Source organism: Melospiza melodia, unplaced genomic scaffold (genome assembly GCF_035770615.1).
Source record: "Melospiza melodia melodia isolate bMelMel2 unplaced genomic scaffold, bMelMel2.pri scaffold_48, whole genome shotgun sequence".
Lineage (NCBI taxonomy): Eukaryota > Metazoa > Chordata > Aves > Passeriformes > Passerellidae > Melospiza > Melospiza melodia.
Genome location: NW_026948796.1, coordinates 20968 through 47331, shown reverse-complemented (window position 1 = coordinate 47331; position 26364 = coordinate 20968). Strand labels below are relative to the sequence as shown.

Sequence of the window (26364 nt, the reverse complement as noted above, 5' to 3'; positions counted from 1 at the left end):
TCCCACCCCATCCCATTATCCCATCCCATGGGTCCCATCCCATCCCCTTATCCCATTATCCCATCCCATCAGTCCCATCATTTCCATCCCACCCCATCCCATTATCCCATCCCAGTTCCAGTCCCAGCATTCCCATCATTCCCATCCCAGTTCCCATCCCGTTATCTCACGGATCCCATCCTAGTTCCCACCCCATCCCGTTGATTCCATCATCCCATCCCAGTTCTGATCCAAGTTCCCATCCCGTTATGCCATCCCTGTTGTTACTCCGTTATCCCACAGTCCCGTTATCCCATCCTGCCATCCCGCTATCCCGCCATCCCTCTATCCCTTATCCCGCTATCCCCCATCCTGTTACCCCACTATCCCATTATCCCTCTATCCGCTATCCCGTTACCCCGTTTTCCCGTTACCCTGCTATCCCGCTATCCCGTTACCCCGCTATCCCGTTACCCCGTTTTCCCGCTATCCCCCTGTCCCGTTACCCCGTTACCCCGCTACCCCGCTACCCCGCTATCCCGTTACCCCGTTACCCCGCTACCCCGCTACCCCGTTACCCTGCTATCCCGTTATCCCGTTTTCCCGCTATCCCCCTGTCCCGTTTTCCCGCTATCCCTTTCCCCCATCCCGGCCATGGCGGCCCCGCAGCCGCGTCCCCGTTGCCATGGCGACCCCTCCGCCCGCGCTCTCGCGAGACTCGTGTGCGTGACGAGAGGGGCGTGCCGGTGGCGGAGCGATCCGCGCTGGCCCCGCCCCCCCGGGCATGGCGGCCCCTCCCGCCGCGCGGCGCTGGCCCCGCCCTCTCCGCCATGCAGCTCCGGGTCCCGCCGGGCGCTCCCGCCGCCCTCAAGGTGCTCGCGGCCGCCGCCGCCGCCCCCGCGCCCGTGCGCCCGCACCTGGGCGGCCCCGCAGGTGAGACCGGCACCGCCACGCCCGCCCCGGGCCGCGCGGCCGCGCCCGCCGCCCCCGGGCCTGACCCCGGCCCTGCCCCCGTGAGGGCCCGAGCCCGAGCCGGAGCCTGAGCCTGTCCCGGTCCCGGTCCCTCCCCACAGAGCGGCCTCAGAACCCCGCGCCGGAGCTGGAGCTGCGGCTGGAGCTGGACAGCGGTACCGTGCTGTTCTCTCCCAACGCCATCTGCCAGTGAGTGCGGGGGGCCCGGCAGCGCCCCCAGAACCTGCCCCAAAGCCCCCCAAACCCCCAGAGCCTGCTCCGCCCCCCCCAGCCCTGCCCCAAAGCCCCCCAAACCCCCAGAGCCTGCCCTGATCCCTCCAGCCCTGCCCCAAAGTACCCTCAAACCCCCAGAGCCTGCCCTGATCCCTCCAGCCCTGCCCCAAAGTACCCCCAAACCCCCAGAGCCTGCTCCGACCCCCCCAGTCCTGCCCCAAAGCCCCCCAAACCTCCTCCAAACCCCCAGAACGTGCCCCAAAGGCCCTCCAGATCCCCAGAACCTGCCCCGAGCCCTGCCCCAAAGCCCCCCCAGAACCTGCCCCAAAGCACCCCAAACCCCCAGAACCTACCCTGATCTCCCGAGCTCTGCCCCAAACCCCTCAGAACCTGCCCCAAAAACACCCCAAACCTTCCCCAAACCCTCAGAATCTCCCCAGACCCCCCCCCTTTCCCCTGATCCCCCAAGTCCTGCCCCAAAGCCCCACAAACCTCCCTGAAACCCCACAGAACCTGCTCTGATTCCCCCCAGCCCTGCACCAAAGCCTCCCAAACCCCCAGAACCTGCCCTGACACCCCCTTAGCCCCCAGCTTCCCTCCCTGGCCCTGCCCCAAAGCCACCCCCAGAACCTCCTCTGACATCCCCTTATCCTCCTACACCCCCGTGCATGCCCCAAAGCCGCCCCAAAGCTCCCCCAAACCCCTCTGGACCTGCCCCGACCCCCCCTTATCGCCCCCCCAGGTATTTTTACCTGTGCCGGGGGGAGGAGCCCACCGACCTCACCACGCAGTGGCTGGAATGGGAGGCCACGGAGCTGCAGGTGAGAGACCCCGGTGTGACCCCAATGTGCCCCGGTGTGTCCCCAGTGTGACCTGGTGTGACCCAGTGTGCCCCTGTGTGTCCCCAGTGTGACCCTGGTGTAACCCGGTGTGACCCCGGGACTCTGCTCCCTGTCCCCCCGATGTGTCCCCGAGGTTCTGTGCTGCCCTGTCCCCACAGTGTGACCCCACTGTTCCCCTGGGGCTCTGTGCTCCCTGGCCCCCTTGCTGTCCCCCCCAGTGTGACCCCGCTGTGTCCCCACAATGTGACCCATTATGTCCCCACTGGCCGCCGCTGTGTCCCGTGCTGTGTCCTGCTGCTGTGACCCCTCTGTGCCCCCCATGTGACCCTGCTGTCCCCCACTGTCCTCCTCGTTGTGTCCCCTGCTGTGACCCCATTATGTCCCCACTGTTCCCTGCTGTGTCCCCAGTGTAACCCCACTGTGTCCCACTGATGTGACCCTGCTGTCCCACACTGTGACCCTGCTGTGTCCCCACAATGTGACCCTGCTGTCACCCTGCTGTGTCTCCTGCTGTGTCCCCGGTGTGACCCCGCTGTGTCTCTGAGGCTCTGTGCTCCCTGTCTGCTGCAGTGTGACCCCACTGTCCCCCCTGGTGTGACCCTGCTGTCCCCACTGTCCTCCCTGCTGTATCCCCTTGGTGTGAACCCTCCTGTGTCCCTCTGGGTGTGACCCTGCTCTGTCCCCCAGTGTGACCTCATTATGTGACCCTGTTGTGTCCTCGCTGTCCCCTGCTGTGTCCCACTGTGTGACCGCGTTGTGTCCCCCTCAATGTGATCCCATTATGTCCCCAAAATGTGACCCCGTTATGTCCCTTTGTGTCCCCACAATGTGATCCCTTTATGTCCCCGCTGTGTCCCCTCAATGTGACACCGCTGTCCCTGCCGTGCCCCTTGATGTGACCCGGTTATGTCCCCGCTGTCCTTACAATGTGACCCCATTATGTCCCCTCTGTGTCCCCACGGTGTGACCCCATTATGTCCCCTCTGTGTCCCCCAATGTGACCGTGTTATGTCCCCTCCATCCCTTGCTGTGTCCCCACAATGTGACCCTGCTGTCCCCACTGTGCCCCACAATGTGACCCCATTATGTCCCCACTGTCTCCTCTGTGTCCCCCCGGTGTGACCCCATTATATCCCCTCTATGTCCCCACAATGTGACCCCGTTATGTCCCCTCTGTGTCCCCCAATGTGACCCTGCTGTCCCCACTGTGCCCCACAATGTGACCCCGTTATGTCCCCACTGTCTCCTCTGTGGGAGCCCATTATGTCCCCTCTCTGTCCCCACAATGTGACCCGGTTATGTCCCCTCTGTGTCCCCCAATGTGACCATGTTATGTCCCCTCCATCCCTTGCTGTGTCCCCCCAATGTGACCCTGCTGTCCCCACTGTGCCCCACAATGTGACCCCGTTATGTCCCCACTGTCTCCTCTGTGTGACCCCATTATGTCCCCTCTCTGTCCCCACAATGTGACCCCGTTATGTCCCCTCTGTGTCCCCCAATGTGACCCTGCTGTCCCCACTGTGCCCCACAATGTGACCCCGTTATGTCCCCACTGTCTCCTCTGTGGGAGCCCATTATGTCCCCTCTCTGTCCCCACAATGTGACCCGGTTATGTCCCCTCTGTGTCCCCCAATGTGACCATGTTATGTCCCCTCCATCCCTTGCTGTGTCCCCCCAATGTGACCCTGCTGTCCCCACTGTGCCCCACAATGTGACCCCGTTATGTCCCCACTGTCTCCTCTGTGTGACCCCATTATGTCCCCTCTCTGTCCCCACAATGTGACCCCGTTATGTCCCCTCTGTGTCCCCCAATGTGACCATGTTATGTCCCCTCCATCCCTTGCTGTGTCCCCACAATGTGACCCCATTATGTCCCCTCTGTGTCCCCCAATGTGACCCCGCTGTCCCCTGTGTCCCCAGCCGGCAGTGGCCGCTGCCCTGTACCTGCGGCTGGTTCAGGGCCGGGCGGGGCCTGAGGCCCTGGGGCTCCTGCAGCCCCTCCTGGCTCACCTGGAGCAGCAGCTGGCCCGGAGCGGCACCTCCCACCTGGCCGGGGTGAGTGAGGGGGGCCTGGGGGTGGGGAGGGGCTGGATGTCACCTGCGGGACGGGGATGGCCCCAGCTGTGTCCCCAGTGCTGTCCCCAGGTGTGTCCCCAGCCCTGTGCCCAGGTGTGCCTGAGGGAGGGGAGGGTGGGACACTGCTGACCCCGGGGTGGAAAATGGCCCCAGTGCCTCCCAGTGCCAACCAGTGCCACCCTGCCGCTCCCAGTGCTGCCTTCACCTGGCAGCACCACCCAGTGTCCTCCCAGTGTCCCCAGTTTGTCCCAGTCTGTCTCTGTTCATCCTGCATGGCTCTCCCACTGCCCCCAGTTCACACTCCCTCCCAGTCCCTCCCAGTGCTCCCAGTTCACACTCCCAGTCTGTCCCAGTCCCTCCAGTTCACACTCCCAGTGCTCCCAGTGCTCCCAGTCCCTCCCAGTGCCCCCAATTCACACTCCCAGTGCTCCCAGTCCCTCCCAGTGCCCCCAGTTCACACTCCCAGTGCTCCCAGTCCCTCCCAGTGCCCCCAATTCACACTCCCAGTCCCTCCAGTTCACACTCCCAGTGCTCCCAGTCCCTCCCAGTGCCCCCAATTCACAGTCCCAGTCTGTCCCAGTGCTCCCAGTCCCTCCCAGTGCCCCCAGTTCACACTCCCAGTGTCCCCAGTCCCTCCCTCCGTGTCCGTGTGTCCCCAGGACGCCGCCTCGGTGGCTGATGTCGTGGTGTGGGGCAGCCTGTTCCCCGTGCTCCAGTTTACACTCCCAGTGCTCCCAGTCCCTCCCAGTGCCCCCAGTTCACACTCCCAGTGCTCCCAGTCCCTCCCAGTGCCCCCAGTTCACACTCCCAGTGCTCCCAGTCCCTCCCAGTGCCCCCAGTGTCCCCAGTCCCTCCATGTCCGTGTGTCCCCAGGACGCCGCCTCGGTGGCTGATGTCGTGGTGTGGGGCAGCCTGTTCCCCGTGCTGCAGGACCAGACCAGTCTGCCCAGTAAGAGCGGCCCGGGGGGGATGCAGGGGGAGTCCGGGGCTGTCCCTGCCAGGCCGGGCTGACCCCCCCTGTCCCCCCCTGCCCAGGTGAGCTGCAGGTGCTGCGCTCGTGGTTCGGGGCCGTGTCAGCGCTGGAGCCGTGCCGGGCGGCGGCCGCGCTGCTGCCGGAGGCGCTGCGGGAGCTCCGGGCACACCTGGCCCAGCACCCCCCGCACCTGCCCGGGCCCCCCCGCGAGCCCCAGGTGCGGCCCCGCCCCGGGGGGGAGGGTGGGGCGCAGGTGGGCACCGCCCCCCTCACCTGGTGCCCGCAGCAGGACGAGGAGAGCCCTGAGCGGGCGCTGACCGACGACGACATTGCGGCGGCCGTGGAGATCTGGGCACGGGGCCCTGCGGCACTGCCCCCGCCCCGGGAGCCACGGACACCTGTGTGAGTGAGGGACAGGTGTGGGACAGGTGTGACACTGACAGCCAGGGAGCCACAGACACCTGTGTGAGTGAGGGACAGGTGTGGGACAGGTGTGACACTGACACCCACGGAGCCACGGACACCTGTGTGAGTGAGGGACAGTTGTGGGACAGGTGTGACACTGACACTCACGGAGCCACAGACACCTGTGTGAGTGAGGGACAGGTGTGGGACAGGTGTGACACTGACACCCACGGAGCCACGGACACCTGTGTGAGTGTGGGACAGGTGTGGGACAGGTGTGACACTGACACCCACGGAGCCACGGACACCTGTGTGAGTGAGGGACAGGTGTGGGACAGGTGTGGGACAGGTGTGACACTGACACCCACGGAGCCACGGACACCTGTGTGAGTGTGGGACAGGTGTGGGGACAGGTGTGGGACAGGTGTGACACTGACACCCACGGAGCCACGGACACCTGTGTGAGTGTGGGACAGGTGTGACACTGACACCCAGGGAGCCACAGACACCTCTGTGAATGTGGGACAGGTGTGGGACAGGTGTGACACTGACAGCCTGGGAGCCACAGACACCTCTGTGAGTGAGGGACAGATGACACCCACGGAGCCACGGACACCTGTGTGAGTGTGGGACAGGTGTGGGACAGGTGTGACACTGACACCCAGGGAGCCACAGACACCTGTGTGAGGGACAGGTGTGACACTAACAGCCAGGGAGCCACAGACACCTGTGTGAGTGTGGGACAGGTGAGGGGCAGGTGTGGGACAGGTGTGACACTGACACCCACGGAGCCACGGACACCTGTGTGAGTCAGGGACAGGTGTGGGGACAGGTGTGCCCGGGGACAGTCACCTGTGTGAGGGACAGGTGTGATACCTGACGTCCAGGAGTGTGTGTGTGCCCAGGTGGTGCTCACCTATGGGAGTGAGGAAGGGACAGGTATGGGACAGGTGTGCCAGGGGTACTCACCTGTGGGAGTGAATGAGGGAGGGAGGGAGTGCCCAGGTGGCACTGAGGGGGGTGTGGGCAGGTGGGCGCTGCTCTGACCCCCCTCCCGGGCAGGTTACCTGTGGAAGGTGAGCGGAACGTGCTGATCACCAGCGCCCTGCCCTATGTCAACAACGTCCCTCACCTGGGCAACATCATCGGCTGCGTGCTCAGCGCCGACACCTTCGCCAGGTGAGCCCGGGCACCCTGGGCTGGGGCTGCACGGGTGGGACAGGTGTGCACCTGGGGGGGCTGTGCTGTGTGAACACCTGTCCAGGTGTTACAGGTGTGCACCTGGAGGGGCTGTGCTGTGTGAACACCTGTCCAGGTGTTACAGGTGTGCACCTGGAGGGGCTGTGCTGTGTGAACACCTGTCCAGGTGTTACAGGTGTGCACCTGGAGGGGCTGTGCTGTGTGAACACCTGTCCAGGTGTTACAGGTGTGCACCTGGGGGGGCTGTGCTGTGTGAACACCTGTCCAGGTGTTACAGGTGTGCACCTGGGGGGGCTGTTCTGTGTGAGCACCTGTCCAGGTGTTACAGGTGTGCACCTGGAGGGGCTGTGCTGTGTGAACACCTGTCCAGGTGTTACAGGTGTGCGTCTGGGGGGGCTGTGCTGCCTGCACACCTGCACAGGTATCACAGGTATCCATGCCCAGGTGTGACAAGTGTCCTTGCAGGTGTGACAGCTGCCCACACACAGGTGTGCCAGGTGCTCACCGCCAGTTGTGCCAGGTCCCCCAGAGGTGTGCCCAGTGCTGAGCCCCAGGTGTGCCAGGTGCTGAGGTCAGGTGTGCCCAGAACTGAGCTCAGGTGTGCCAGGCATTCCAGGTGCTGAGGCCAGGTGTGCCAAGTGCTGACCACAGCCATGCCAGCTGTGCCCGTGCTGAGCCCAGGTGTGCCCAGCACTGAGCACAGCTGTGCGCAGGTACTGAGCCCAGGTGTGCCAGGTGTGCCCATGCTGAGCCGTAGGTGTTGCAGGTACTGAGCCCAGGTGTGCCCAGCACTGAATGCAGGTGTGTGCAGATAGTGAGCAGGTGTGCCCGTGCTGAGCACAGGTGTTGCAGGTACTGAGCTCAGGTGTGCCCATACTGAGCAGGTGTGCCAGCCATACCAGGTGTGCCCATGCTCAGCCCCAGGTGTTGCAGGTACTGAGCGCAGGTGTGCGAGCCATGCCAGGTGTGCCCGTGCTGAGCGCAGGTGTTGCAGGTACAGAGCCCAGGTGTGCCAGCCATGCCAGGTGTGCCCGTGCTGAGCGCAGGTGTTGCAGGTACTGAGCGCAGGTGTGCCAGCCATGCCAGGTGTGCCCGTGCTGAGCGCAGGTGTTGCAGGTACTGAGCGCAGGTGTGCCAGCCATGCCAGGCGTGCCCGTACTCAGCCCCAGGTGTTGCAGGTACAGCCGGCTGCGGGGCTGGAACACGCTGTTCGTGTGCGGCACGGACGAGTACGGCACGGCCACGGAGACGCGCGCGCTGCAGGAGGGGCTGAGCCCGCGCCAGCTCTGCGACCGCTACCACGCCCTGCACGCCGACATCTACGCCTGGTTCCGCATCTCCTTCGACCACTTTGGCCGCACCACCACGCCCCAGCAGACCAGGTGAGGGCCTGGGGGCCAGGTGAGAGCCTGGGGGCCAGGTGAGAGCCTGAGGGGCAGGTGAGGGCCTGGGGGCCAGGTGAGAGCCTCACCAGGCCAGGTGAGAGCCTGGGGACCAGGTGAGAGCCTAGACCGGGTGAGCCCCCAGAACAGGTGAGAGCCTAGACCAGGTGAGAGCCTAGGCCAGGTGAGCCCCCAGAACAGGTGAGTGCCTGGGGGCCAGGTGAGAGCCTGAGGGGCAGGTGAGCCCCTAGGCCAGGTGAGAGCCTGAGGGGCAGGTGAGCTCCTAGACCAGGTGAGAGCCTAAGGGCCAGGTGAGGCCCCAGACCAGGTGACCCCCAGCAGACCAGGTGAGTGCCTGAGGGCCGGTGAGCTCCTAGACCAGGTGTACTCCTAGACCAGGTGAGGCCCCAGACCAGGTCAGAGCCTGAGGGGCAGGTGAGAGCCTCAGCAGGCCAGGTGAGAGCCTGGGGACCAGGTGAGAGCCTGAGGGGCAGGTGAGCTCCTAAGGGCCAGGTGAGCTCCTAAGGGCCAGGTGAGGCCCCAGACCAGGTGACCCCCAGCAGACCAGGTGAGTGCCTGAGGGCCAGTGAGCTCCTAGACCAGGTGAGGCCCCAGACCAGGTGAGGCCCCAGACCAGGTAAGTCCCTGCAGGCCAGATGAGCCATTTTAACCAGGTGAGCCCCCAGACCAAGTGAGCCACCAGACCAGGTGAGGCCATTTTAACCAGGTGAGTCCCTGGGGACCAGCTGAGCCCGCAGAGCAGCTGAGCCCACCTGCCCCGGGGTACCTGTGCCAACATTCCCTCCCTCCCACAGCATCGCCCAGGACATTTTCCAGCGGCTGCTGGCGCGGGGGTTCCTGCTGCAGGACACGCTGGAGCAGCTCAGGTGCGAGCGCTGCGGGCGCTACCTGGCTGATCGCTTCGTGGAGGGCACCTGCCCCTCCTGCGGCTACGGCGAGGCCCGCGGGGACCAGTGCGACCGCTGCGGGAAGCTCATCAACGCCGTGGAGCTGCAGGTGGGCCGCACCTGGGACTCCCTGTGCCACCTGTGGGACCCTCTGTGCCACCTGTGGGAGCCCCACGCCACCTGTGGGACCCCCACGCCACCTGTGGGACCCTCTGTGCCACCTGTGGGGACCCTATGGCCTTTGGGGACCCCCTCACCTGTATGCACCTCCCTAACTTGCCCTGAGCCATCCCCTCCCACTTTTGGTAACGCCCTTTGCCCCACCTGTGGGAAGCCTCCAGCTCCACTTTTGGGGACCCCCACTTCACCTTTGGGGACCCCCCCAACTCCACCTGTGGAGACCCCCTCACCTTTCAGGACCTCCCTAACTCACCCTGAGCCTTCCCCTCCCACTTTTGGTAACGCCCCTTGCCCCACCTGTGGGGAGGCCTCAGCTCCACCTTTGGGGACCCCTCACCTGTGGGGACCCCCACTCCACCTCACCTTTGCGGACATCCTTAACTCACTCTGAGCCTTCCTCTCCTGCTTTGGCCCCTTACCCCACCTGTGGGGACCCCCCCACTTCACCTATGGGGACTCCCACTCTCCTCACCTGTTGGGACCCCCACTGCCCTCACCTGTGGGACCCCCCCCACATTGGGGCCCCCCGTTTCCCGCAGAACCCGCAGTGCAAGCTGTGCCGTGGGACCCCGGTGGTGACGCCCACCCAGCACCTGTTCCTGGACCTGCCCAAGGTGAGCAGCACCCGGGGGGGGGCACTGAGGTGGGCACAGGTCCCACCAGGGTGCCCAGGTGTCTCACCCGTGTGTCCCACAGCTGGAGGGGCAGCTGGAGGCGTGGCTGGAGCGCACCTGGGCCGCAGGTGAGTGGACGGCCAACGCGCGGCACATCACGCGCACCTGGCTGCGCGATGGGCTCAAACCGCGCTGCATCACCCGCGACCTCACCTGGGGCACCCCCGTGCCCCTCGACGGCTTCCGGGACAAGGTGAGTCCCCCCCAGCCCCCAGGTGCCCCTGCTGGGCCCTCCCTGCCGGGCTCACCTGCTCAGGTCAGTCCTGCCCTCCCTGCCGGGCTCACCTGCTCAGGTCAGTCCTGCCCTCCCCGCTGGGCTCACCTGCTCAGGTGCTGCCCTCCCTGCTGGGCTCACCTGCTCAGGTGCTGCCCTCCCTGCTGGGCTCACCTGCTCAGGTGCTGCCCTCCCTGCTGGGCTCACCTGCTCAGGTCAGTCCTGCCCTCCCTGCTGGGCTCACCTGCTCGGGTCAGTCCTGCCCTCCCTGCCGGGCTCACCTGCTCAGGTCAGTCCTGCCCTCCCCGCTGGGCTCACCTGCTCAGGTGCTGCCCTCCCTGCTGGGCTCACCTGCTCAGGTGCTGCCCTCCCTGCTGGGCTCACCTGCTCAGGTCAGTCCTGCCCTCCCTGCTGGGCTCACCTGCTCAGGTCAGTCCTGCCCTCCCTGCTGGGCTCACCTGCTCAGGTCAGTCCTGCCCTCCCTGCTGGGCTCACCTGCTCGGGTCAGTCCTGCCCTCCCTGCTGGGCTCACCTGCTCGGGTCAGTCCTGCGCTCCCTGCCGGGCTCACCTGCTCGGGTCAGTCCTGCCCTCCCTGCCGGGCTCACCTGCTCAGGTCGGTCCTGCCCTCCCTGCCGGGCTCACCTGCTCAGGTGGATCCCCCCCTCCCCAGGTGTTCTATGTGTGGTTCGACGCCCCCATCGGGTACCTGTCCATCACCGCCAACTACACCGAGCACTGGGAGCGCTGGTGGAAGAACCCCCAGCAGGTGGGACAGCCAGGTGATGGTGCAGGTGGGGACAGAGCAGGACACCTGGCTGACATCCCCACCTGTCCCCGTTACCTGCCAGGTGGAGCTCTACAACTTCATGGCCAAGGACAACGTCCCCTTCCACAGCGTGGTGTTCCCCTGCTCGCTGCTGGGCGCCGATGACAACTACACCTTGGTGAATCACCTGATCGCCACAGGTACGGCCGGGGGGGACACAGGGGTGGGGAGGGTCCCCAGGTGCTAGGGAGTCCCAAGGGTGGGGAGCCAGAGAGCCACAGGTGTGGGGAGCCCCAGATGTTGGGGAGTCCCTGGTGTGAGGAGTCGCCAGGTGTTTGGGATCCCCAGGTGTGACGGGTCCCCAGGGGAGACACAGGTGTTGAGGAGACCCAGCTGAGGTGGGTCCTCATGTGTTGGGGGTCCCCAGGTGTTGGAGATCCTCAGCTGGGGGGGGTCTCCAGGTGTGAGGGTCCCCAGGTGTTGGGGATCCCCAGGTGTGAGGGGTCCCCGCTCCCCCTGCCATGCCTGGGGCCGTTTCCTGCCCTGGGAGGGCGCAGCCCCAGGTGGGTGCTCACCTGTCCCAGAGTACCTGAACTACGAGGACGGGAAGTTCTCCAAGAGCCGCGGCGTGGGCGTGTTCGGGGACATGGCCAAGGACACCGGGATCCCGGCCGACGTGTGGCGCTTCTACCTGCTCTACCTGCGGCCCGAGGGCCAGGACAGCGCCTTCTGCTGGGCCGACCTCATGCTCAAGAACAACTCGGAGCTGCTCAACAACCTGGGCAACTTCATCAACAGGTGAGGCACTGCTGGGGAGAGGGCTGGGCACAGCTCTGCTCACACCTGTCCCCAAACTGTCCCTGGGCTCTGCTCACACCTGTCCCAGACTGTCCCCAGGCTCACACCTGTCTCCAAGCTGTCCTTCGGCTGTGCTCACACCTGTCCCCAGCCTGTCCCTGAGCAGTGCTCACACCTGTCCCAGACTGTCCCCAGGCTGTGCTCACACCTGTCCCCAGCCTGTCTGTGGGCTGTGCTCACACCTGTCCCTGATTGTTCTCACACCTGTCCCCACCTATCCCAGGGCTGTGCTCATACCTGTCCCTGGCTGTGCTCACACCTGTCCCAAGGCTGTCCCCACCTGTCCCTGCTTGTTCTCACACCTGACACCGGTTGTGCTCACACCTGTCCCTGGTTATGCTCACTCCTGTCCCCCCCTTGCCCAGGGCTGTGCTCACACCTGTCTCTGGCTGCACTCACACCTGTCCCAGAGCTGTCCCCACCTGTCCCTGCTTGTTCTCACACCTGTCCCCCCCCCGTGCAGGGCCGGCATGTTCGTGTGCAAGTTCTTCGGGGGCACCGTGCCCGCCATGGCGCTCACAGCCGAGGACCAGCGGCTGCTGGCACGGGTGACGCTGGAGATGCGCCAGTACCACCAGCTCATGGAGAGGGTCCGGTGGGTGCTGGGGGTCCCAGACCCGGGGGGGAGGGGTGCAGGGGCTGCCCTGCAGGTGCTCAGCCCCACCTGTGCCCCCCAGGCTCCGGGATGCTCTCAGGTGCGTGCTCGGCATCTCCCGCCATGGCAACCAATACATCCAGGTGAACGAGCCCTGGAAACGCATCAAGGGTGACGAGAGGGACAGGTAGGGAGGGAGGGAGGGGACACCTGGGGACAGGGACGGGGCACAGGGGGGCATTGGGGGCACTGGAGGGGGACATGAGAGGGACATGGATGGATGGATGGAGCACCTGGGGACAGGAGGGGGGTTACAGCTGGGATTGGGGGAACTGGAGGGGGGCACAGCCATGATCTGAGGGGGTGGGGGGTGACTGGAGGTCCCCACACCTGGCTCTTGTCAGGGTTGGGCCGGCACTGGTGGGGGGCACAGGGCAGGCATGGAGTGAAGCCAGGAGCTGGGGGGACACTGGAAAGTCCCTGCTGGCCCCTCCCACGGGCAGTGACAAGGGAGGGGGGCGAGGGTGGGACACAGCGGCACAATGGGCACTGAGGTGTTGTCCCCCCAGGCAGTGCACAGGCACACGGCCCGGGGGTCACTGAGCAGGGAGGGCACAGGACACGAGAGTCACTGATCTGGGAGGGTCACAGGGGGGTCACCGAGCTGTCCCCACCCTAGGCAGGACACGGGAGTCACTGAGCAGGGAGGGTCACAGAGGTGTCACCGAGCTGTCTCCCCGCAGGCAGCGCGCAGGGACGGTGACAGGCGTGGCAGTGAACCTGGCGGCCGCCCTGGCCGCGCTGCTCCAGCCCTTCGTGCCCGGGGTCAGCGCCGCCATCCAGGCCCAGCTCTGCATCCCCCCCGAGCGCTGCGGGCTCGGGCCCGGCCTCACCTGCACCCTGCCCGCCGGGCACCGCGTGGGCACGGTACGGCACGGCCTGTGCCCCCGGGGAGGGCAGGCCCTGCCTGGGTGGGAGCCGCAGGTGCTGCCCCCCAGGTGTGACCCCTCTGTCCCTGCTGTGGCCAGGTGAGCCCCCTGTTCCAGAAGCTGGAGCCTGAGCAGGTGGAAGCCCTGCGGCAGCGCTTTGGGGGAGGGCAGGTGAGTGGGGGCTCAGGTGCCCCCCAAAGCTCCCTCACTTCATTTTGGGCACCTGCAGCTCCATCCCTCCCCTCCCCATTCCCAGTGCAAAGGTGCTGCTGTAGAGCCCCAGGTATCTCCTGGTGCTGCCCCAGGTGAGCTGCACCTGCCTGGAACATCAGTGAGGGGGCTTCTCCCCATCTCTTTCAGGCCAAAGAGCATCCCCCGGCCTCAGCCCCCCCTCCAGCCCCCAACACCCCCGCGGCTCCAGGTGACCCCAAACTGATCCAGGAGCTGACAGAGCAGGTGGCCCAGCAGGTGAGGGGGGACAGGGCATGGGACACGTGCTCTGTCATGCCTTTAACCCCCAAAATCCTCATCACACCCTCAAATCCTTCCTCCCACCTGTCCAGGGCAACCTGGTGAGGCAGCTGAAGGCTGCCCAGGTGGAGAAGGCCCAGGTGGACGCCCAGGTTGCCAAACTGCTGGAGCTGAAGCGGCAGCTGGCGCTGGCCGAAGGACGGAGCCCCGAGGTGCCCAAGGGCAAACGGAAGAAGTAGCCCCAGTTCCAAACTGGGACATCCCGAGGAGCAGCCCCAGCGCCTCCAGTAACCAAACTGGGCCGTGCTGGGTGTGGTTGGATACGTGTAATAAACGACAAGAGCTGTACAACGGCGTGGAGCAGCTGCATCCACTTGTCTGTCCGCAGTGTCCATCTGTCCATGGGGCTGCCCCCGCAGTCCGTGGGGCAGCAGAGTCCTTGTCCCGCTGTCGCTGTGCCCGGTCCGTGTCCCGGTCCTGTCCCGGGGCAGCCGCTACAGCTGGCGCAGGTTGACGATGCGGTCGATGAGCGCGGCCCGGGTGCGCTGCACCTCGGCGCTCAGCCGCTGGATCTCGGCGCGGAGCCGCTCGTTGTGCGCCGTCAGCTCCCGCACCCGCCGCTCCCCGTCCCGCTGCCGCGGGGCCCCGGCGCCGCCGCGCCGCTTCCTCCGCGCCCCCCGCGCCTTCTCCTCTTCCTCCTCCGCCTCCTCGGCGGGGCCGGGCCGGGCTGGGCCGCTCCCGCCGGGGGCCGCGGCCGGGGGTTCATCCGGAGCCGCTCCCTCCGGCCCCAGCAGCTGCAGCAGCTCCTCGGCCAGAGCCAGGTCCAGCCCGCAGCCGCCCGGGCCCGGCTCCTCCTGCGGACACAGCGGAACCGGGGCCGGTGATGGATGGAGGGGGCACCGCACCCCGCGCTACCGCCCCGGGGGCGCTGCCGGCCCCGCGCTCACCTGCTCGGCTCCCCAGGCGGGGGCGGCCCCGGGGGGCTCCGCCGCCAGCACCTCCTGCAGGTCCTGGTACCACCCGTCCAGCTCCCAGCCGGGGGGGCCGCCCGGCCCCCACAGCCCCTCGGCCGCCATCGTCACCTCGGGCCCGGCGCGGGCTGCGGGAGGGACGGGAGCGGAGTGAGGGGTGACCCGGGCGGGACCCCCGGTGCACAAAGGGGGTGCGCACGGCGGGGGTGGCCCCTTACCTGCTCTCAGGTGTGGTGGTCAGTGAGGATACACTTTCTCCTCGATGCCTGGGGAAGGAGAAGGGGGTGCTCTCAGGACCGGTGACCCCCGAGTGCGGGGCTCGGGGCCCTCATCCCGCGGAGACGGCTCCGGGCGCTCCGGTTCCCGGCACCGAGCGGGAACCCTCGGCCAGCGCCCCCCGCGCCCCTCGGGGCCGGTCCCCGCGCTCCCCCCGCACCTTCCTGGGTGGTCCCGGCTCCCCCCGGCCCCGCTCCGCTCGCTGCCCCCGGTTCATCCTCGTCCGCATCGTCCCGCGCTGCCCCCGCCCCCCGCGCCGCGCCGCTTTATGTACACCATGACGCAACGCTCGCGCCGGCAGCAGCCAATGAGCGCGTGGAATCTGTGACTGGCAGGAGAGCACGAACCAATGGAAGTGCGGCAGGGGCGGGACGAACGGCACCGCCCAGGGCGAGGGAGGGGCGCGCGGGGGGTCACGCGGGGATGATGCAATGGCGGGAAATGGGCCACGCCCCCCGGCTGGCACGGGGCGAGGGGCGGGGCTTGTCCGGAAATGGGCGGGGATTACAGGAGTGGGCGGGGCCTCGGTGCCTCGGGTCTCGTTCTCCCCGCCCGGGACTAACGGGAGAGGCGGGAGGGGGAAAGGAAAGGGGTCTCAGCCCCCCCATCCCCTCCCCTCCATTGCACGTGGGGGGCACTGGGGCGAGGGGGCGGCACCGGGGGGGTCCTGGGGGTAGCTGGGGGCACCTGTGGGGGCCGAACTGGCGCCATGGGCGTGCTCCGGCTGTGGGTGGCGGCTGCAGGGCCGGGGCACACCCGGGACCCCTCCCCTGACTGCGGGGTCCGGCTGCCCCCAGCCCCCCATCCCTGTGGGGTCCCACAGGCTCCCCCCGTGTCCCCCCAGTCCCAGCACTGCCACCCCTAGTTTGGGGGGGCGCTGCTCCTGCCGCCCCCCAGAGACACCGACACACACACGCTGGGAGCTGAGCTGTTTATTGGGGTACGGGGGGACCAGAGACCCCCGGTGGGGGAGCAGGGGGGACCCCCAGGGAACTGAGGGGGGCAGAGGATGGGGGGGCCGAGCCAGGGTATTTACAAGCAGCAGCTGGGACCTGCGGGGGGGGCACAGGGCCCAGGGGGTCCTGGGGGGGCACGGGGATGTCCTCAGGGGGGGGTGGTCCTGGGGTCTGGTCACTTCTGCAGCCGCTTGATGCGGGCGTCGATGTCGGCAAAGTTGTCCTCGACGATGGCCAGGTTGTCCTTCATGGTCTTCTGCACCTGGGGGGGCAGAGGGGGTGGGGGTGAGTGGGGATGGGGGCAGGGGGGGATGGGAAATGTGGCTAAGTGGGGATGGGGTGATGGGGGGCAGGGGGGCATGGGGGTGGGGGGGATGGGCTGATGGGGTCAGTGGGGATAGAGCAGGCAGGGATGGGTGGCGTGGGTCACTGGGGATGGGGGCAATGGGGGGCCAAGGGGTCCCACCTCAGCCAGCAGCACCGTGTTGTCCTTGAGAGCCCCCGCGATCTCCTGCTGTGTGGTGTCCAGGTGCACCAGCACCTGCCCGAACTGGGTGGCTGTGGGGGCACACACCTGAGTGCTGGGGAGGGCAGGCAGAGACCCCCACCCGGTGCCCCCCAGCTCCCCCCGGCCCTCACCTTGCTCGTGCAGGTCCCTCAGGGTCACCAAGCGCTGCACCACGTCGGGCAGGGCGCTGGCCACCGCGTCCCAGCTCTGCAGCGTCTCGTACAGCTGGTGGATCTGGGGGGCACACGTGGGGTGGGGGGTCAGCACAGCCTGGGGGGGCCTTTCCGGATCCCCCCCCGGCCTCTGGGCCCCCCAGCCCATACCTTGCTCTGGGTGTCAGCATCCTGCACCGTGGCCTTGTGCTTGGCAATCTCGTTCACCTTGCCCAGGACGCTCTGGGGTGGGGGAGACAGAAACCCCAAATGCAGCAGTGGGCCCCAAACCCAGCAATGTCTCCCAGTTTAACCCCAGCAGCGCCCCCCAGTTCCCCTCACCTGCAGCCGAGCCTCCACCTGGTCCAGCACAGCCACATCCAGAACGTTCACCTTGGCCTGCAGCACCTGCACCGTGTCCTGGGGAGGGGGGGCAGGTGAGGGGGGTACAGCAGCCCCCCCAAAGCGCTGGGGGCAAGGGGGAGACAGGGGCTCCCCCAAACCCCTCTTGCCCAACTCACCATGAGACTGGAGCCCTTCATTCCCACCAGCAGCGGGTTCTGTGGGGGAAACGGTGTCAGTAGCGCCAGGTGAAGGGGGAGGGCAGGAAAGTGGCAGGAGGGAGGGAGAGTGGGCAGCCCCCCCTCATCTGGGTCCACACCTGTGCCCTGCCCTGGCTGTCAGGCTCACACCTGGGCACTCACCTGGCTGTCAGGCTCACACCTGTGCCCTCCCCTAGCTGTCAGGCCCACACCTGTGCCCACCCCTGGCTGCCAGGCCCACACCTGGGCACTCCCCTGGCTGTCAGGCCCACACCTGTGCCCTCTCCTGGCTGTCAGGCCCTCCCCTGGCTGCCAGGCTCACACCTGGGCACTCACCTGGCTGTCAGGTTCACACCTGGGCCCTGCCCTGGCTGTCAGGCTCACACCTGGGCCCTGCCCTAGCTGTCAGGCCCACACCTGGGCACTCACCTGGCTGTCAGGCTCACACCTCATGGCCGCCTCCAGCTGTGCCAGGCGCTTCTCCAGCTCCGACACCTGTGGGGTTTGGGGGGAGCTGCTGGGACCGCGCTGCAGGGCCGGGTGCCAGGTGTGGTGCCCCCCTGTGGTTCCAGCAGCCCCCTCACCTTGGCAGACTGGGCAAACTGGTCCTGCTCGGGCCTCCAGTAGAGCTCGAAAGTGACAGCGTCACCGGCAGTGGGTGCGGCCCGCGCGGGGCCCTTCCCCGGGGCGGCCTTGCTGCACTTGGCCACCTCCAGCTGCTGCAGCAGCCGCCTGGGGACAGCCCGGAGGGGACAGCGTGGGCACAGGGGCAGGGCGGGCAGGGGACAAGCTGTGCCACCCCATGGGGACACTGCCATAGCCCCGCGGGGTCCTGTCCCCCACTCACTTGGCCAGGGCACCCTCGGGGTCAGCGAAGTCGACGGCAGCACCGGGGCCCAGAACCTTCTCCAGGTGGGAGCTGAGCAGCTGCTGCTTCAGCACCTCCACCTGCCTGGCCAGGGCCATGGGCGTCAGCTCCTCCTCTGCCCCCGACTCCTTCACCGAGCTCTGGGGGACACACAGGGGACATGTCACCCCTGGGACACACCCTGGGATGGGGGGGCTCACCTGGGGCAGATGGGGGCTCATCTGCACACACAGGTGCTGTGTCACCCCCAAGCTATTCCCCAGGAAAGGGGGGAGCTCACCTGGATCTGCTCCACGTCCCGGAGCAGCTCCTGCACCTCGTGCTGTAACCGCTGGAATCGCTGCTGTGGCGTCTCCTTGGCACCAAGACCCTCACCCAGCTGGGGGAGAAATGGGTCAGGGGGCTCAGGGGGGGCTCACACAGGGCCAGGGGAGCTCATGGGATGGTGGAAGGGTCATGGAGGTTCAGGGGTCTCACAGAGGGCTCAGGGGGCTCACAGGTGCTGGCAGGACCTGGCACCAAGCAGAAGGAGCAGGTGAGGCCTGCAGGGACAGGTGAGAGCAGCCTCAGGTGGCACCTAAAGGGAACCTGGTGGGGTCAGTGGGGCAGGGCAGGAGCAGCCCAGGAGGGTCCTGAACCCACAGGGAGAGGGAGTGCACTGGAACTCATCTTCATCCTCACGGAGCTCCTCATCTTCACACTCAGAGCTCCCCACCTTCACCCCCATGGAACTCCTCATCCTCACCCACATGAAGTTCCTCATCACCACCCCCATGGATTTCCCATCTTAGAGCTCCTCCTCCTCCTCTTCCTCCTCCTCCTCCCGGAGCTCTACAGCTGTGGGGTGGTTCTGGGTGCTGCTGTGCCCCCGGTGCAATGTGGGGGTTCCCTGCTCTTTGCCCAAACCCAGCTGCTCCCAGAGCAAACCTGGGCTGGGCCAGTTTGGGGGGTGATGGCCTGGCCGGACAATGACCAGCCCAGGGGACACAGCTGTCACCCCCCCAGCAGGCCAAGAAGGAGCCAGGTGACCAGAGCCACCTTCTCCCCTTTGGCCCTGGGTGCCAGGGACTGCAGCCCACCCCGAGGGTCCTGAGGGAGCAGAGGAACTGGGACAGCCTAGGGAATTGGGGTGACAGAACTGCAGTCAGAGAGGACAGGCAGGGCCCTGCTGGGGGGATACAGACCCCAGAACATGGGGGTACCCAGGAGAGGCCCGGGGGTCCTGGGGACACCAGGCTGAACATGAGCCAGCCAGGATTACCCTGAGACCCCTGGGTCCCCCACAGCTCCACCCTGGACTTGGTTACAGCGCTGTCCCGAGCACCCTCAGGGGTCTGTGCTGGGCACAGGGGCTCCCAGCGTGGCAGACTGGGCTGGACTGGGCAGAGACCAGCAGGGCACTGCTGGAGCTGGCACACAGCTCCTGGGGGCTGCAGCAGGTGACCCCGGGGACCTGTGGCACCCAGGAGTGTGCCAGCACTGCGTGAGGAGGGGGTGTCTCTTGCCCACTCACCATCTCATACTCCCCAGCCTCGTAGCCCGTCGTGCGCGTGCGGCCGATGCGGTCAGAGAAATCTGCAGGAGGCAGAGCCAGGTGTGACCAGGGGGCTCAGTGCCCCCTGGCTTGGTGCCCCAGTGGTCCCCTGGCTCGTGCCCAGCCCCCCAGGCCCCCCAGCTCACCCACACCCTCGGTGCCCAGGCGCTTGTCCCGGAACTTCTCGTAGGCCGCGTTGGGGTTGATGATCAGGTGCTCCACGCTGGTGCTGCTCAGCTCCTCCTGCACACGGAGCCATGTCAGGGACAGGGACAGGGACAGGGCGCTCCCAGACTGCCACCAGCCCCCCAGCACGGACAGGGATGGGGACAGGGGAGCCCCAAGGCTGCCACCACCCCCAGCACACAGTGTGGGCAGGGCTGGAGGTGCTGCTCCTCCCCAGGACAGGCCCCCAGTGCGGCCCGGTGAGGGCCCTGCTGGCAGAGATGTGGCACGTCCCCAAGGGGCCAGGGTGGGGACATGGCACCCCTGAGTGGCCTGGCCCAGGGCAGGTACCCTCAAGAGTCTGGAGTGGGGATATCAGACCCCAGGCTGGCCCAGTGTGGTGACACTGGGCCCTGGTGACACCACCCCGGTGACACTGGGCCCTGGTGGCACTGGGCCCTGCTGACACTGGGCCCTGCTGACACTGGGCTCTGGTGGCACTGGGCCCTGGTGACATTGGGCCCTGGTGACACTGGGCCCTGGTCTGGCCTAGCCCAGCACACAGGGTCCCCCAAAGATGTGTCAGGACTTCGGGCCCCTGGCCTGGCCCAGCTCAGAGTCCCCCAAGGTTCAGCCTATCCCAAAGTGTGGAACATTCCAGCAGCCCCTGGCCAGCACCAGGACCCACTGCTGGTCCCTCCAGGGTGATCCCTGTCCCCTTGGGACTGTCACTGACCCCCAGCTGTGTTTTGGCAGGACAACCTCCTTCCCAGGGTGACCCCCGGCCCCCTGGGGCTGGCACTGCCCTCTGGTTGCCTTTGGGGCTCATCAGGGGGGCAGTGGGAAGTGTAAGCCCCCAGATCCCCAGTCCAGGGGCTGTGCCCTGTGCCAGGCAGGGTGGGCACAGCCGGTGTGTCCCTCACCCTCTGCTGCCCTCAAGGGTGTCCCCAGCTCAGCAGAGCTCTGGGGGGACCCAAAGGACCCCCTGTGCCCCTGTGCAGCCCCTGGCTCTGGCCCGGGTGGATCAGGGCTCTGGCCCGGGTGGATCAGGGCTCTGCCCCGGTGGATCAGGGCTCTGGCCCAGGTGGATCAGGGCCCTGGCTGGCTCTGGCCCGGGTGGATCAGGGCCCCGGTGGATCAGAGCTCTGGCCCGGGTGAATCAGGGCTCTGGCCCGGGTGGATCAGGGCTCTGCCCCGGTGGATCAGGGCCCGGTTGGCTCTGGCCCGGGTGGATCAGGGCTCTGGCCTGGATGGATCAGGGCTCTGCCCCGGTGGATCAGGGCTCTGCCCCGGTGGATCAGGGCTCTGCCCCGGTGGATCAGGGCTCTGGCCCCGGTGGATCAGCGCCTGGTTGGCTGCAGGCAGTGAGAGCAGCAGGAGCAGCGCTGGCAGCGTTAGGGGGCTGCGGTGGGTGGCAGCGGGTGACAGTGGCTGAGGGACAGTGGCAGTGGCTGGGACATGGGCGCTTACCAGCTCCTGGCGTTTCCCAGAGGTGAGAAAGTCAGAGCAAGGTTAGAGAGGGGAGAGAGAGACAAAATCCGCGTTAGAAGGTCCGGCCCGCGCCCGCCGCCCCCCGAGGGCTGGGGACCCCTGAGGGACAGGGAACCCCATGGGATGGGGACCCCTGAGGGACAGGGAACCCCACGGGATGGGGACCCCCAAGGGCTGGGGAGCCCTGAGGGATGGGGACCCCCGAGGTTGGGGACCTCCGAGGGCTGGGGACCCCCGCAGGACGAGGGGCAGTGGGACAGACCCAGGACAGCCAGGGATGGAGCAGCAGGGCTGTGCCCTGGAGGGGAGCAGGACTGGCAGAGTTTGGGGATCACCCCATAACTCCCCTCAGCAGCTCCAGCTCCTGCCCAGGCTGGGGGGATGTGAGTGCAGCCAGGTGCTCCCCCCGGGACCCCAACACCCAGCGGGACCCCCGGGGAGCCTGGGGGGGCTCTGTAGGGCCAGGGGCTGCCCCAGCCCCGCAGCTGCCCCGTGCAATGCTGGCAGCAGGGAGGGGGCTCAGCACGGCCCCCCCATGCCCAGGCAGGGCCCCAGGACAATGAGACCCAGCCCGGGGGTCCCGGGGGTCCCAAGGCCAGGTGGGCAGTGCAGGCAGCAGGCAGAGGATGCAGAGGGCAAGGCAGAGCGGGGGGCAGTGCAGGGCACCCCAAAACCCCCATGCACATGCAGCAGTGCCCCCCCATGCACCCCAAAGCAGGGCCGCGCTTACTTGTGCAAACTGAGTCCAGGCCAGGCGGGAGCGGGGGGGAAGCGGGGGGAGCCCTGGTCAGTTTGGGGGCTCCCCGAGGGGGAGGAAGGACCCCCCAGCACCCCAGAGCTGGTGAAGGGCTCCCCGAGGCAGGGGGGACTCAGGACCCCCCATCTGTCACCTCCCACCACAGTAGGGGTCACCTCAGGACTTTGGGCTCCAACCCCTGTTTCAGCCCACCTTGCTGCTCTGGCCCTCACTGGGGGGGTCTCTTTGCCCCCCTCAGGATTTGGGGGTACCTGGTGGGCCCCTGCTCCCTGCCAGGGACCTGTGCCAATCTCCTGCACCCCAGAAACACCAATGGCACTGAAGGCAGAGGGGGGCTGGTTGCACCCCCTGCACCCCCAAGGCCTGGCACCCCCTCAGTGTCTTGGGGGGGCACCGAGTCACTCCTCAGGCTGTGACCCCTGAACCCCCATTGTCCTCCCCAGCACACCTGGGGGTCACCCCACACCTCTGGGGGGTCACCCCACATCCCTGGGGGTCCTCTCCGCCGTGTGGCCTCAAGGACAGATCCAGTGTCACCCCACGGGCCCTGGGGGTCCTTGGGGCCCCTCAGTGATGGGGCTCTGGGTCACTCCCACTCTGGGGGTCCCACAGGGATGGACCCCCCATCACTGCACACTGACCTCCCCTGGCCTCAGCCCAGGCTGGGGACACCCCAGTACTCACAGCAGGTTTAGGGGGTCCCCCTTGTTCCCCTCGGGGTGGGGCTGGGGCACTGGCAGCCCTGTTCCTCTTGGGGACAAGGACAGCAAGGCCAGGGACAGCCAGCCTGTGGGGGGGGGCTGTGCTGATCTCCCCTTCCTGCCCCACAGGCAGGGTGACACAGGGGATGGGGGGACACTGCAGGGGACACTGTCACTGTGGGGACACTGTCACTGCAGGGGACATTGGGACTCTGGGGGACACTGTCACTGGGGTGGCACTGGGACTGTGGAGGACACTGTCACTGCAGGGGACACTGTCACCGTGTGGGGAGATTGGGACTGTGGTGGACATTGGGACACAGTCACTGCAGGGGACATTGGGACTCTGGGGGACACTGTCACTGCAGGGGACACTGTCACTGGGGTGGCACTGGGACTGTGGGGGACACTGTCACTGCAGGGGAACACTGTCACCATGTCACTGTCAACATGTCATACTGGGACTGTGGGGGGACACTGTCACAGGGGACAATGTCACTGCAGGGGACACTGTCACTGTGGAGGGACATTGGGACTGTGGGGGGACACACTGCGGGGGGGACACTGCCACTGTGAGGTGATGTGTCACTGTGGAGAGACACTGTCACTGTGGGTGCTGTGTCCCCATGGCTGCTGTGTCCCCGTGGGTGCTGTGACCCCATGAGGTGCTCTGTCACTGTGGGTGCTGTGTCCCCATGGGGTGCTGTGTCCCCGTGGGTGCTGTGACCCCATGAGGTGCTCTGTCACTGTGGGTGCTGTGTCCCCATGGGGTGCTGTGTCCCCGTGGGTGCTGTGACCCCATGAGGTGCTCTGTCACTGTGGGTGCTGTGTCCCCATGGGGTGCTGTGTCCCCGTGGGTGCTGTGTCCCCGTGGGTGCTGTGACCCCATGAGGTGCTCTGTCACTGTGGGTGCTGTGTCCCCATGGGGTGCTGTGTCCCCGTGGGTGCTGTGTCCCCGTGGGTGCTGTGACCCCATGAGGTGCTCTGTCACTGTGGGTGCTGTGTCCCCATGGGGTGCTCTTTCCCTGTGGGTGCTGTGTCGCCGTGCGTGCTCTGTCCCTGTGGGTGCTGTGTCCCCGTGCGTGCTCTGTCCCCGTGGGGTGCTGTGTCCCCGTGGGGTGCTCTGTCCCCATGGCTGCTGTGTTCCCATGGGTGCTGTGTCCCCATGGGTGCTGTGTCCCCGTGGGTGCTCTGTCCCTGTGGGTGCTCTGTCCCCGGTGCAGGCTGTGCTGCTGCTGGGTGCATGGGCGGTGGGGGCCGGTTCCCTGCCCCGGTGCCACTCCTGGGGGTCCCGGGGGTCCATTCCAGCTGCTGCTCCCCCCCCGGCCGGGCCTTACCGCCTCGAACTCGGCCTGGTCATCCTCGGGCAGGTCACTGGTCTCGTACACGTCGGGCTCGTTCCGGGCCTGCGGCACCAGGGGCTGGGCTGGGACCCCCAGCTCACCCCCACACCTCATCCCCATGGGCACCTCTGATGGGGCACACTCCCCATGGACACCGCAGTGTCCCCACACCTCATCCCCATGGACACCTCTGATGGGCACACCTACCCATGGACACCCCAGTGTCCCCACACCTCATCCCCATGGGCACCTCTGATGGGCACACCTACCCATGGACACCCCAGTGTCCCCACACTTCATCCCCATGGGCACCTCTGATCTCCCTCTGGACACCCCAGTGTCCCCACACCTCATCCCCATGGACACCTCTGATGGGCCACACCTCCCCCTGGACACCCCAATGTCCTGACAGCCCTTGCTGACTGCCCCCACACACCCCAATGTCCCCCCAGCACCCCGACTCACTGCCCCTGTCCCCTGGCCTCCCCCAGCTCCCACAGTCACCCCAAACACACGGGGTGCTCCCACCCCCCGGGGATCTGTGTTCACCCCATGGACAGACCCACAGACAGACAGACAGGTCCTTCCTGGCACCCCAAACCCCCTCCCATTCCTACAAACACCCCAAACGTTGCCAACCCCCACACCCCACTGACCCTTCAGCTCACCCCCAGATCTTCTCACAGACCCACAACCCCCCAGATTCCCCAAATCCCCCTGCTCCCCAGACCCTGTCAGTCATTCCAATCTCAGACCCCCCAAATTGACTCAGTCCCTGCAGCCCCTCAGCCCCTCCAGTGCCCTTGGACCACCTCAGGACCCCTGAGTCCCCCAATCCCCTCAGATCCCCCCAAACCACTCAGAACCCCCAGCCCCTGCCAGTGCCCGCAGATCCCTGAACCGCTGCAGATTCCCCAGGACCCCCTTATCACCCTGAGACACCCCATGGCACCCTCACATCCTCAAATCCCTGCAGATTCCCCCCAAATCCTGCAGATTCCCCCGGATCCCCTCACCACCCTGAGACACCCCACAGCACCCTCGGATCCCCCCGGCCTGCTCTGACCCTCAGACCCTCTCAGAGCCGCCCTTCTCCCACCTCCCCAGTCCCTCCACGTCCCGCCGGTCCCCTCCTGTTCCGAGATGCCCTGGCCCCCTCAGGCCCCCTCAGACTCCCCGGCCCTCTCAGACCCCCCAGTCCCCTCTGAGACCCCCTGGCCCCCTCAGACCCCAAATCCCCGCAGTTCCCTCATTCTCCCCAGGGCCCTTATCCCGCTTGACTCCCCCGATCCCCTCAGAGCCCTCAGCACCCCTCAGACCCCGCTGATCCCCCCCCGGCCCTCGCGATCCCTCAGAACCCCCGGGCCCCGATCCCCTCAGAGCTCCCCTGATCCCCCCAACCCTCCAATCTCCTCAGAGCCCTCAGCAACCCTCAGATCCCCCTGAATCCCTGGCCCTCCGATCCCTCAGCATCCCCAGGCCCCCGATCCCCTCAGACCCCCCTGATCCCCCCGGCCCTCACGATCCCTTCAGAACCCTCAGCATCCCCAGGCCCCCGATCCCCTCAGACCCCCCTGATCTCCCTGGCGCTCCCGACCCCCTCAGACCCCTCAGATCCCTGATCCCCTCAGACCACCCCTATCCCCTCAGACCCCTCATCACCCCTCTGATCCCCCTGAACCCCTGGCCCTCCGATCCCTCAGAGCCCTCAGCATCCCCAGGCCCCCGATCCCCTCACACGTCCGCCGATCCCCTCGGACCCCTCAGCACCCGCAGGCCCCTGATCCCTTCACACCCTTCAGCACCCCCAGGCCCCTGATCCTCTCAGACCTCCCCGATCCCCTCAGACCCCTCATCATCCCCAGGCGCCCCCATATCCCCTCAGACCCCCCCCGATCTCTCAGAGCCCGCAGTATCCCCAGGCTCCTGATCCCTCCGGCCCTCCCGATCTCCTCACAGAGCCCTCAGCACCCCAGGTCCCTGATCCCCTCACATCCCCCCATAGCCTCCCACATCCCCTCAGAGCCCCGGCTCCTCCCCGGCCCAGCCCCTTACTCACGATGCCGGGCAGGTCGGCGTACTTGGGGTCGGCCATGGCGGGGGCGGTACTGGGGGCCGGTATTGGGGAGTGGGTAATGGGGGTCAGTAATGGGGGTCGGTGTTGGGGGGTCCGTGCAGGGGGGGCCGGTGCCGGGGGTCCCGGAATGGCCGCGCAGGGCCGGGGCGGGGCCGATCTCGCGAGAGCGGCGCGGGGCGGAGCGAGGGGAGAGAGCGCAGGGGCGGGGCCGGGCGGGGATGGGGCGGGGCCGGGCGGGGATGGGGCGGGGCCTGATGGGGAGGGGGCGGGGCCTGAGCGAGCAGACGAGGCGGGGGCGGCACTGGGGGGACAATGGGGGGACAATGGGGGAGAGGGGGACACACGGACACGAGGGGACAATGGGGGACACACGGACACGGGGGAC

General features: G+C 67.0%; 3 protein-coding genes across 4 annotated transcripts; 1 reads left to right on the top strand and 2 right to left on the bottom strand.

Annotated features, from left to right (window-relative positions):
- Nucleotides 1-809: 809 nt before the first annotated feature.
- On the top strand, nucleotides 810-14011 carry MARS1 (methionyl-tRNA synthetase 1). Of its 2 annotated transcripts, none has more exons than XM_063147726.1 (21): nucleotides 810-912; nucleotides 1053-1140; nucleotides 1907-1985; nucleotides 3927-4061; nucleotides 4956-5031; nucleotides 5118-5272; nucleotides 5345-5457; nucleotides 6523-6639; nucleotides 7839-8042; nucleotides 8858-9059; nucleotides 9670-9744; nucleotides 9827-9997; nucleotides 10690-10785; nucleotides 10868-10985; nucleotides 11370-11583; nucleotides 12107-12238; nucleotides 12321-12425; nucleotides 12982-13165; nucleotides 13267-13338; nucleotides 13528-13635; nucleotides 13731-14011. In XM_063147726.1, exons 1-21 carry the CDS (start codon nucleotides 810-812, stop codon nucleotides 13875-13877), a joined length of 2694 nt encoding a protein of 897 aa, XP_063003796.1. In that variant the 3' UTR covers nucleotides 13878-14011. The 2 variants fall into 2 exon arrangements, with proteins under 2 accessions (XP_063003796.1, XP_063003795.1); XM_063147725.1 differs by having other exon boundaries at nucleotides 5342-5457.
- On the bottom strand, nucleotides 13950-15132 carry DDIT3 (DNA damage inducible transcript 3). Its single transcript, XM_063147727.1, has 4 exons — nucleotides 15046-15132; nucleotides 14828-14875; nucleotides 14586-14737; nucleotides 13950-14492 (listed from the first exon to the last, which is right to left on the bottom strand). Exons 3-4 carry the CDS (start codon nucleotides 14712-14714, stop codon nucleotides 14133-14135), a joined length of 489 nt encoding a protein of 162 aa, XP_063003797.1. The 5' UTR covers nucleotides 14715-14737; nucleotides 14828-14875; nucleotides 15046-15132; the 3' UTR covers nucleotides 13950-14132.
- A 670-nt stretch (nucleotides 15133-15802) lies between these two features.
- Nucleotides 15803-26069, bottom strand: DCTN2 (dynactin subunit 2). Its single transcript, XM_063147749.1, has 14 exons — nucleotides 25962-26069; nucleotides 23897-23965; nucleotides 19592-19688; nucleotides 19425-19486; nucleotides 18192-18290; nucleotides 17891-18051; nucleotides 17628-17775; nucleotides 17473-17538; nucleotides 17023-17061; nucleotides 16844-16921; nucleotides 16673-16744; nucleotides 16481-16583; nucleotides 16308-16399; nucleotides 15803-16103 (listed from the first exon to the last, which is right to left on the bottom strand). The coding sequence occupies exons 1-14, from the start codon at nucleotides 25995-25997 to the stop codon at nucleotides 16017-16019; spliced, it is 1209 nt and encodes a 402-aa protein (XP_063003819.1). The 5' UTR covers nucleotides 25998-26069; the 3' UTR covers nucleotides 15803-16016.
- Between the last annotated feature and the right edge of the window lie 295 nt (nucleotides 26070-26364).

Bases quoted from the DNA above. Each gene is read 5' to 3' on its own strand.
- DCTN2 (XM_063147749.1), bottom strand. From the start codon at position 25,997: ATGGCCGACCCCAAGTACGCCGACCTGCCCGGCATC. The intron at 23,966-25,961 runs GTGAGTAAGGGG...CTGGTGCCGCAG, and splicing joins ACGCCGACCTGCCCGGCATC to GCCCGGAACGAGCCCGACGT. The intron at 16,922-17,022 runs GTGAGTTGGGCA...CCCCCTCCCCAG, and splicing joins TGAAGGGCTCCAGTCTCATG to GACACGGTGCAGGTGCTGCA.
- DDIT3 (XM_063147727.1), bottom strand. From the start codon at position 14,714: ATGGCGGCCGAGGGGCTGTGGGGGCCGGGCGGCCCCCCCGGCTGGGAG. The intron at 14,493-14,585 runs GTGAGCGCGGGG...CTGTGTCCGCAG, and splicing joins CCGCCTGGGGAGCCGAGCAG to GAGGAGCCGGGCCCGGGCGG.
- MARS1 (XM_063147725.1), top strand. From the start codon at position 810: ATGCAGCTCCGGGTCCCGCCGGGCGCTCCCGCCGCCCTCAAGGTGCTC. The intron at 1,141-1,906 runs GTGAGTGCGGGG...TCGCCCCCCCAG, and splicing joins TCTCCCAACGCCATCTGCCA to GTATTTTTACCTGTGCCGGG. The intron at 5,273-5,341 runs GTGCGGCCCCGC...TGGTGCCCGCAG, and splicing joins GGCCCCCCCGCGAGCCCCAG to CAGGACGAGGAGAGCCCTGA.